At 35.6% G+C, this 11,074-nt stretch overlaps 1 protein-coding gene across 1 annotated transcript; it reads left to right on the forward strand.

Moving 5' to 3' along the window:
* The first annotated feature begins 4,658 nt into the window (after nt 1-4,658).
* Nucleotides 4,659-10,603, forward strand: LOC149565962 (uncharacterized). Its single transcript, XM_089816416.1, has 8 exons — nt 4,659-4,734; nt 4,790-4,926; nt 5,244-5,312; nt 5,413-5,439; nt 6,772-7,764; nt 7,885-8,570; nt 9,882-9,926; nt 10,462-10,603. Exons 1-8 carry the CDS (start codon nt 4,659-4,661, stop codon nt 10,601-10,603), a joined length of 2,175 nt encoding a protein of 724 aa, XP_089672542.1.
* The last annotated feature ends 471 nt before the right edge of the window (nt 10,604-11,074 follow it).

Raw genomic sequence — 11,074 nt, forward strand, 5'->3', positions numbered from 1 at the left:
TGATAAATAAATTGGAGTTCTGAAATTGAAAAATTCTTTTGTAAATATGTACCATAGGCTGGTAGGTTCATTGCTCTAATACCGATTGTAATGATCTCTTCTGGTCATTCATTTATTTACCTTGTTTATTAGTACGCTTTTTCCATTATTTTCTCTAATGATTTTTTTTCAATGTGTGTTGATATATTATATATATGATTGTATTCATAGAGTTGTGTCCTTTCATATTAATTATTTTAATAAGGTAATTATTAATTATATATTATTTTTAATGATTATATATTATATTATTATATTAATTATAATAATTATTTATTAATAATAATAAGACTTATAATATATTATTAATTTAAATAATATTATGTAATCTAATATTAAACATACCATAGATTATTATATTAAAGAATTATATATATTATTATACATATTTGAGATATATCCACTATACGTATATCACATATATTTAATATTATTTATCTTATTTATTATAATTAATATTTGCATTATCATAATAATTTATTATTATTATTATTTCAATATATATATGTCTATAATGATACGTTATTACATATATTATAATTTATATTCAACCTTAATATTATTATTTTAGATCTAAATATATCCAATAATATATATTAAAGATATTTAATATTATTTATCTTATTTATTATAAATAGTATTCATATTTTAAAATAGATAATAATATTATTAATATTATTATTTTAATAATCCAATATTGGTAATTAATCCTTATTTCCTACTAAAGCCCATTTTGAAACTAGGGACATCACAATAATCCCTTGGATCACTTACCCACATTAATCAAATACTCTGCTTTTGTTTGCACTTCCTTGAACTCTATGCATACTACATACTTTACAAACAAGGAAAATATTTTTCCTTTATACCATATCTTCAAAATAATTCCTTGAGTTGGCCTTTAGGCTTTCCCAGTTAATTATAATAAGATAATTAAATATTTTATAATTTCAATAGCGCTATCAGCCCATAGTCTATAAAAATTCTCACACATACGACACTAGGGCTTGTGCACTCGCTAACATTACCCTCAAATTATCTCTTATCATTGTCTAATTTCACATCTTCATATTATATCTCTATTAGAGAATCTATTTGCAATCATCATAAATAACTTAACAGTTGCTCTGTCTCTACACTACTCTCTATATATCTCACATATCTTATGTACATCGTCTATTTATATTATGTGCATTTAACCTTACCATTAGGATGGAGTGTAGTTCATATCCTTCATTATGCATCAATTGAACATTAACACCTTTGTCTAGACAACCTCAATCTCTATCACCTACTCTCTCAGCCTTCACATAATTATTTATATGTTGACATCAATGATGTCATGGCCCTGATCCTCTACATCCATCACTTTGAAATCTGTGATTAGTTGTTGTTCTGAACAATTTGGTACTTGTTAAGTTCTAGTATTCTGGTTTATCATATTGAACTATTTGAGAATTCAGAGATTCTCAAAGACTGATTTTAAAATCAGATGTTTTACGTTTTCCAGCTTTGTATTATTTGTAGAATCTTGTCATCTGAATCACTCTAGATTTAGGAATCATTTTTATAATCATTAATGTATGGTTTTAGTATTATATTTTTGTCTGGTTCGCACTTTCAGACTTAAGTCAGTGCATCTTAGAACACCTTGAATTTTTGTGCCGGATTTAAGTATATGTATATATAAATATATATTTATATATTTACAACAAGGCGTAAATAAATAAATATATATGTGTATGAATATAAATGCATCAGTATATAAATAATTATGTATGTATATATAAATAACTATTAGATATATTTATATATATATGTGTGTGTATATATATATATGTGTGTGTGTGTATATATATATATTTGTTAGTAACGTTTGGGTGTTAGTTGGATTAATATTAATTAATATTGACATTAATATTAATATTAATATAAATATTGATGTTAATACTAATATTGATTAGTGTTATGTTATGTTAGTAATTCCTAAACTTCCTAAGTTAGTGCCTAGTCTATCCTATCATATGGGGTTAAACTAAGGCATTAACTAAGATGAAAATCCATATTATGAACTTGGCTTGAGGTGGCTATCTTGTGAGATTTTTGTAGGATTTGAGCAAATAAGCCAATCAAATCCACAAAGCCTTCGAATCCCTACATGCAAAAACTTGTCACAGAAGAAAAAGACAAGAAGAGGCAAGGGTTTGCCTAAAAAATGGAGATAGAAGAAAAGTTGCTCTCAAATGAAAAATGCATAAGAGATAATGAAGAAAGTACAATGCTCATCCTTATAAAGGTGAGATAGAAACCCTAAACTAAAAAGCTAGGTTGCACATTATTAATTAATAATTAATTAATAATGCACCTACAAGATAGCTTAAGCAAAATAGAATAATAGGCAACTTAATTAATTAAATCAAAGTGATTTAATTAATAAGTGCAAACAAATAATTACTCTAACACCCCCCCTTAAGCGAAGCTCAGGAGGTAAGCTAACCTAGCACAGCTATGAAAGCAGGAAAATTGGGTCCCGGCAACAAGGCCTGATCAGGTAGCCAATCACAACATAATCTCTATAAAGAGGAGAAATAGAGAAAACCACATGGGAAAAACCCTACTCCAAAAAGAGATAGCAAAGAATGTTCCAAAAGAAGGAACAAAGAGATCAGAAGAGAATCACTGAAGCATGAAGAACCGCAAAACTCTGTCAAAATGTTGATATGTAGAACCTCCATGGAAATAGAAGGCACAAACCGAGCGTGTCTATATGGTAGATGATCCATCTCACCGAAATGCATAGGTAGCCAGCCACTGCAATCGCCTAGTATGTAGGATCAGGTACTAAATACGTAGCTCACACCAATGAACCATCAACCAAAGAAGCATAGAACAACAATATAACCTCCCCTTAAGGCAGGTGAGGTGACAGGCAGCTGAAAAGGTGGGCCAAAAAATCTCCTACAACACAGGAACCAGACACATCGAGAGTGAGGTACAAACACCAATAAAGGCACGTGTCATCGACACTGCATGAGAAAAAAGAGAAAGAGGGCCTATAAGTGGCAAACAACTATCCCCCCCATGGAACTTTATAAAATAGTGCGAGTACAACGAATCACAATGATGAAAAGGATCCCGAAACGCAAGAGTGGCACTTTATCTCAGTGTGTTGCATAAAGATGCTTACAATGAATATCAACATTGATCAGAAAAAACATAAGGCTAAAAAAATAGAAGGTAAAGCCCAAAATGAAGTAACTAAAGAAACAAAATCGATCCCCGGACCTGAAACAAACAGGATATCCACCAGAATGCTAAAAAGAAAAAGACTGAATAGGATGTGCCTAGAATAGAATTTGGAACAACAACCAACATCACTATAAAGAGCACAGAAAGAGCTTTCCAGTGATATAAAGAAGTCCAAAAATGGAGATCGGATGCTCAAGATATGCCTCCCGGAGTGCAAAATAGAACATCCGGCTTTGACTACCAAAACAGTCAACCAAACTGCAGAAAAACATTAAAAATCCTACAATAATATCTTCGTCTTGGAACCAGCTTACCGGCGCATTTTTTGGATCAAAAAGATACGTCCGTATGCTCAAGTTACGGAGAAAAAACCACCAGGCCTTCTGAAAATGCATGAAAAAATTATTTTTTTAATAAAAAAATAATAAAAAAACAAAAATTTTAAAAAATCCACCACTGCTGGCTGAGGCGGAGTGGAGGAGGCAGCGGAGCCGCTGGCGGCAGAGGAGGGCGGGAGGCGCCGCTCCGGTGGAGCTGAGGCGGTGCCGCGGCCGGAGCCGCCGGCGGAGCCGTTGCGGGCCGCTGGGCGGTAACCGCGGCGGTAACCAATGCGGTTAGTAAATCGCCGCTGTAAAAAAAATTTTGCGAATTTTTTTATTTTTCTGCCTCGATCTGCGTGCCAGGGGCCATACGGCCCTATTCAACAAAAAAAATTTGCCTCCCAGATCAAAGTTGTCCAAATCGGACAAATTTTATATCAAAACAGGGGTTTTGACACCTTCTGAATCCATCCGTGAGGTATGTGTGGCCTCAAACTACTCTGAAAATTAGTGACCCCCCTATTTTCTTAGAAAAAGCCTGAAAAAACACCAAATCTGATCCGTCAAACCCTTGTTCTCCCTTTTTCTTGAAACACTGAACAAGCTACAGCAGATCTGGCTCTGATACCATGTAGAATTTGAGCAAATAAGCCAATCAAATCCACAAAGCCTTCGAATCTCTGCATGCAAAAACCTGTCACAGAAGAAAAAGACAAGAAGAGGCAAGGGTTTGCTAAAAAATTGAGATAGAAGAAAAGTTGCTCTCAAATGAAAAATGCATAAGAGATAATGAAGAAAGTACAATGCTCATCTTTATAAAGGTGAGATAGAAACCCTAAACTAAAAATCTAGGTTGCACATTATTAATTAATAATTAATTAATAATGCACCTACAAGATAGCTTAAGCAAAATAGAGTAATAGGAAACTTAATTAATTAAATCAAAGTGATTTAGTTAATAAGTGCAAACAAATAATTACTCTAACAATTTTATGGAGGGCATTTGCAATGATATTTGAAATGGTACTGCACTCGCCATGTGTTGGAAGAATGGAAGAGGAAGTCGCTGGAGATAAACTTGCAGTTATGGCATTGATTTTCTCACAGCTTGAACTGCCATTGCTGGGTTTTCAGTTTGGATTTTGATGCTCTGTTGAGAAAGTCTCTTTGTGATTCTTCAGGGAATTTGATGGCCATTATGGTGTTTACTATTTCTATCTCGCTTGATAGGAAATTTGTGGGTTTGAAGGCTGCGGTTGCGAGATTGAAAGCTTGGGGTTTCGAGTTGGAGGAAAGGCTTGACAGGCAATTTCTAATTGTGTTTCATCCCACTTTTGCATAGACAGGGGGCTTTCTCAACATAATCTTGTAGTTTTAGTTTTGTTTCTTTTGGTTTTGCAAATAATGAATATCAAAATTAAATGGGTGATAAACCCAGAATTCGTGGATGGAAAAAGAAAGTGCTCTATTTTTTGAAAGTAGTATTCGAGTTTATGATGCTTTATAATGGGCAATTTTAGTTATATTATTTTCTTTCTTAGGTTCTATTACAATGCTTTGATAAAGGAATGTAAAGTAGGGTTACCTGTATGGTATTGAGGTGTGAATCGATATTCATGAATGGGCTGTCTGCAGAACATGGCTCTGTGTGCAAAGCCAGTATTATTTATATATATTAAATGGGGTTTTGATATTAACGGTTGGGTTTGTTGTTTTAGCATGTTTTATTTTCACCATTTGGGTTTTGGTGAGGAGCCATTGTTGTGACAACAATTTCGTAAACGTTTTGGTTTCAACTGTTTAGCTCATGGCTGTTATTAAGTCGATCCCTGTATGTATATTGCTTTGTATGGAAGTTGTGTTCAAATACAAGCTGTAGTATATTTTGTGTTTTGATTATGAACCTAGCTGAGGACGTGAGTCGCAGTCTAGAGTCTTGACTGAGGAAAAATGAATATACATGGTAGGGTAGTGTTTTTTTTTGCCAAACATTTTGTTTGGAATACATGTCACTGTTAATGTCATGAATGATTTGTTGAATCTGATTTGACAACAGTTTTAAGAGAATTTTGTCAATTGGAATATAGGAAATCGGAAGCATTCTAGTGTATCGAGCTGGAACCATGTATTAGAAATAATGGTTGTTCGAGAACAATAATTTTTAGACTTGTGAGTAAAAAAGGTTATTGTAAAACACTAGTTTGGAAAATGGAAAAATTGATTGATTTTCATATTCTGATGTTTGTTAGTATTAACATTTGTGGATAGTTTTAAGTGGGTATTTTAAAGTGAAATGCATTTTAAGAGAATCATGGAAAGGTCAATTCGTTGTTATTAGATTAGAGTTTAGTTGTTTTGCAGTTTTTTTTAAAAATTGGTTGCTTGTGAAATTAAAGGGGACATTGTTGGTTTGGTAATACGGATTTTTGAAAAATAAGAAAGGTCACAAATATGGTTTCATTTGGTTTCATATGATATTATATTGCAGATTCAATTATTATATTGAAGCAAAATAAGATTTTTAGTTGGAATTGGAAAATTAAATTATATTTTCTTCTAATCAGGATAATTAAACTTTAATGTGTGTTAGATTATGCAAGTGTGATCCTATAGTATGGGTGGCTGTCATAAAGCGAGTAACTTGTGGTGATGGAATTATGTTGCCAGATGCCCTCCGACACTAGTCTAGATCCTTATGAGAAAGTTTATGAAAGTTAGTTAAACAAGTGGTAACATTAAAAATTTCACGGGATGGGAATCATATAATAAGATAAGAACATTGTGGTTTCATCTGACATAATGAGATCTACAAGTGGCTGAACGTAGATTCTCATGTTGACACCCTAGGACTACTGGATCATTACCTTGTCATATTCTATGCGAGTTTATTTTTGCATAATTATGTGTAAGAAATTATTTACTTGTTTTACAATTTTAATGTGAAAGGGAAATTGTATTATCAGTTTATCTGTTATTTGGATTTAATGATTATAGCCTTGGTAGGGGTCAAGATCATCATGAAAGACTTGATGATGAAATTCCTCATGATGAAGAGTAAGGGGGATTTCAAGCTGATATTCTTCAGCAGATTCTTGGATGACTAGATGGGATTGAAGCTAGGAATAATATTCCTGGTGGAGGAGCAAATGCTCAAAATTTTCAGATTTCCAATGCCAATCAGGCTGTGGTGATAGATCCTATTATCAAGACTCAGTTGAAAGACATATCTAAGCTTAAAGGACCATACTTTAATGGAATAGAAGCTGGTAATGAAGCTAAAGCTTGGATTCTAAACATCGAAAGGTGTTTTTTTCTGCATGACTATCACACTAATGTGAAAGTTCGTTGGACTGCAATGCAGTTAAGGTCTTTTGCATCAATTTGGTGGAATATGGAGTTGGAACACCTTGGCCTTCATATTTCTCAAGTCACTTGGGAATTGTTCGTTGAGAGGTTTCAGGAAAGGTTTATGTCTGACTTTAGGCAGCAAACCAGGTCTGAGGAATTCTTTAGCATTTCTCAAGGAAATTCAATAGTGGAAATGTACAAAAGAAGATTATTTCTACTTAAGAGGTATTCTAGTTGGAATGAAGGTGATAAACCTTTAGTGCAACACTTTATCCAGGGTTTAAATCCTAGGATCGGTGAGGAAGTGAGAACTGTCCAACCTAAATCTGTTAAGGAAGCTATTGATCAGGCTAAGCTTGCCGAAATGAAATTTGGTCTTTCAACCAAGAGTGTTGTTAACCCATCTATTCTTGACAGTAGTAAAAATCAGAAATCCTTTAGGGATGATTCTAAGGTAGCATCTAGTGGCTATGGTAGTAAATCCCAAAAGAGGAAGTTCAATAAGTTTACCAAATCAGACAAGGGGTTTAAGGTCCCTGAACTACCTAAATCCAGTAAGCCTACTAAAAGTGTGAAACAGAGTTTTGCATCGTCACAAGAAAATTCCTCACAGGATAAGAGTACCAAAAGAGGAGCAGAATGTTGGCATTGTGGGCAATTGGGTCATTTACAGTGGAATTGTCCTCTTAAGGGCAATAATCATAGTAAGCCAAGAGCATCAAGTTCTGAAGCTACTATTGGAGATTCTGGAAGGAATCACCATATTTTTGCTACTGTGGATCATAACCAAGCAGAACATCAAAACACGGTGATAGAGGCTAAAGGTACTTACCAAGGTACAAAAATTTCCATTTTATTTGACTTAGGTGCCACTGATTCTTTCATTTCTGTAAACTTGGTTAAACATTGTAATATTCCTGTGAGAAAGGCTGAGTTGGCATGGAAAGTTGAGTTAGCTTCTAGATCTAAGGTAGAAACTGGGCTAATTGTGGTAGATTGTGAGATTCGTCTTATGGCATTTACCACTATAGCAAACCTCAAAGTTATTCCTTTAGGAACCTATGATGTAATCTTGGGAATGGACTGGTTGGATCAGCACCAAGCTGTAATTGACTGCAGTGAAAAGATCATTGAGTGCATTGATGAATTTGGATCAAGTAGATTCATATTAGGTATTAAGAGACCTATTTCTTTTAGATCTTTATCCGCTAAACAACTTCAAAGGTGTATACGGAAAGGCTACAAACTGTTTGCTATTTTTGTCAATGATTTTTTTGAACCTAAGGCAAAGCAAACTACTTTTGACCATACCTTACTTAAGGAATTTTCTAATATTTTTGTAACGGAAATTTTGGATATTCCACCCAAGAGAGAAATTGATTTTAGGATTGATCTCGTGCCTGGCACTAAACCTATTTCTAAAACTCCTTATCGTATGATAGCACAAGAATTGGTAGAACTCAAAGTTGAGCTTGAAGAACTTCTTGAGAAAGGGTTGATTAGACCAAGTGTCTCTCCTTGGGGTGCACCCGTTATCTTCGTTAAGAAGAAAGACAGCTCACTTAGACTCTGTATCGATTACAGACAGTTGAAAAAAGTTACTATCAAGAATAGGTATCCATTATCTAAAATTGATGATTTATTTGATCAAGTTAAGGGTGCTAAGATATTTTCTAAAATTGATCTTAAATCAGGGTACCATCAGCTTAGAATTCAAGAGGCTGATATCCATAAAACAATGTTTCAAACTAGGTATGGGCATTATGAATTCACTGTTGTACCTTTTGGTTTAACAAATGCGTCATCAGTATTTATGAGTTTGATGTAGGGAGTTTTAAGAACTTTCCTTCATAAGTTTGTAATTGTCTTTCTGGATGACATTCTAGTATATTCTAACTCCTTGGAGGAGCATGAACAACAATTGAGACAAGTTTTTGAGTGTCTCCAAAGGAATAAGCTATATGCTAATTGTGATAAGTGTGAATTTTTCAAATCTGAGATAAGTTACCTTGGACACATTATAACGCGAGATGGAATAGCTGTGTATCCAACTAAAATTAGAGCTATCGTAGAGTGGCCAGCACCTACAAACGTGTCTGAAGTGAGAAGTTTTATGGGACTAGCTAGTTATTATCAAAGGTTTGTGGCTAATTTCTCAAAAATAGCACATCCTATCACTTGCCTATAGAGAAAAGGTAAGTGTTTTCACCTAGGTTTTCACCCTTGTCCAAGGCCTATGCACATGGACAACCTAGTGAAACATGGAAACAACCTCCAAGCTGTGGGACTTGAACTATGAGGTTGAGTCTCCAGAGAAGGCCGGCTTCCTCTTACTATCAAGATGCACCTAACTACCCTTGGAGAGGAAAAGGGAGAAAGAGAGCACGAAAGCAAATCTACCTAGTTCTAATCTAAGGAGGTGATGCACCAAAATAGAGTGTTCGGACCAATTCTCTGCCCATACATGCGCTACTGAACCAGAATGAAACTAATGATATACACATCCAGACTTTCTTTAATCAAATAACCACACATAGATCAGAAAACCAAGACGAATGACACAAGGAAGAAATTCACTTATATATCATTCACAGGCCAACAAAGATACAGTCATGTGAATTATAGATTTCCACAAAACAATGGCATAGGCAAAGAATTCTTGCACTTAAATACCAATGGCTGAAGGAGATAAGTAGAGAATCAGACAGTTTAGAGGCACAGGCGAATTCACACTAGAATTGCAGAGCAAAACCAAAGGAAAAATCAGAGAGAAAAAAGTCCTTACAAAAACTACCAAATCTACCTTTATAGTTTAGGCATAACTGAGATCTTTTGCTGCTGAAGTGACCCTGCAGCTACCTACCATTAAGTCCTATGGAGGACAATCATGGGAATCTGAGAAAAATCTGATCTTTGTTGCAACAGGTGTCCTGAGAGGAATAAAAATGGTGCCATCGATGTTTTGACTGGGTAGATGGATCGACTAAGACGGTGGAGTGTTCTTCCTTAGTCTGCATTCAGTCCGGGTAGGTCGAGATTGATCATGAAGACCAGATCACTCAACAAAATTGATTACCTTCGTCTCTTGGTTCATGAATCCATTGGGTCAGCGAGGTCAAACGGTTCCACATGCTGACTGGGCCATGCAGCCAATCACATTCCTTCCTTCTACCATTCTGGACACCCTTTCCACGTTTGACCACCCTTAATATAGACTGGGCACCATGTCACTATTGAAAAGGTCTTTGAAAATCCTGATAGCGCCATAGCGCCTAGTGGTCTCATCCTAACTACGCCACCTTTCCACCATCTAGCTATAGCATCAAAATTAATATCCATATTCACTGCATCAATTGCACTGACTTTCGGTCGTTAACTGTCAACCCTGGTTTGCCAGTGAGACACGCGTTAGCAAGACACTATGTCGCTATGGTAAAGATTGCACAACTTTACCATAGTGAGATGGAGCCTCCCGTTGATCTCCCCTGATCTAACGATCATGAAGACTCGTCATGTTTCATGCTGGCTTTTCAACTTCTGGGCCTGCGGAATGCTGTCAGCACACCTGGCATCACCTCAGCGACCGTACCCTAGCGAGACTTGGCCCCACTGACACGTGGCAAAAGGGCGCCATGTTTCTATGGTAAAGATCACACAACTTCACCATGGCGACATGGCGCCTTTCATCGATTTTCCTTGATCCAATGGCAAGCAAGATAGATATTGCCCCCTGCCCCTCAGTGTATCAATCAATGGAAATCGACCATGTGTCAACCATCTGTATTTCCTGCACCTCCAAAACTGGACCCACGAGGACATGTGTCCTCCAAGCGCCATGTCGCTAACATAAAATTCGTACATCTTCACCATAGTAAGACAACGCCTTCCATAGATCTTCCTTAGATCTGACAATGGAGAAGTTAACCTTTTACTGCACTGGTTGCGTTGAAGATCTGGTCCCATGCGCTAACTATATTTTGACTTGGCATACGTGGTTATTCCCCATTGGACTAATGAAGCACCACCTTGGTCTGACAAAGCACCAACTGGTAGATTCTGGTATTGTTTAATCCTGACCACGCCACGTGTCAACCAGGCGCTATGTTGCTAACGGAAAA

The sequence above is a fragment of the Cupressus sempervirens genome, chromosome 3, assembly GCF_028749045.1.
Source record: "Cupressus sempervirens isolate cs-2001-9-10 chromosome 3, ASM2874904v1, whole genome shotgun sequence".
In the NCBI taxonomy this organism is placed as follows: domain Eukaryota; kingdom Viridiplantae; phylum Streptophyta; class Pinopsida; order Cupressales; family Cupressaceae; genus Cupressus; species Cupressus sempervirens.

Bases quoted from the DNA above. Each gene is read 5' to 3' on its own strand.
- LOC149565962 (XM_089816416.1), top strand. From the start codon at position 4,659: ATGGAAGAGGAAGTCGCTGGAGATAAACTTGCAGTTATGGCATTGATT. The intron at 4,927-5,243 runs GTGTTTCATCCC...GGCTGTCTGCAG, and splicing joins TTGACAGGCAATTTCTAATT to AACATGGCTCTGTGTGCAAA. The intron at 9,927-10,461 runs GTAGATGGATCG...ACGATCATGAAG, and splicing joins GCCATCGATGTTTTGACTGG to ACTCGTCATGTTTCATGCTG.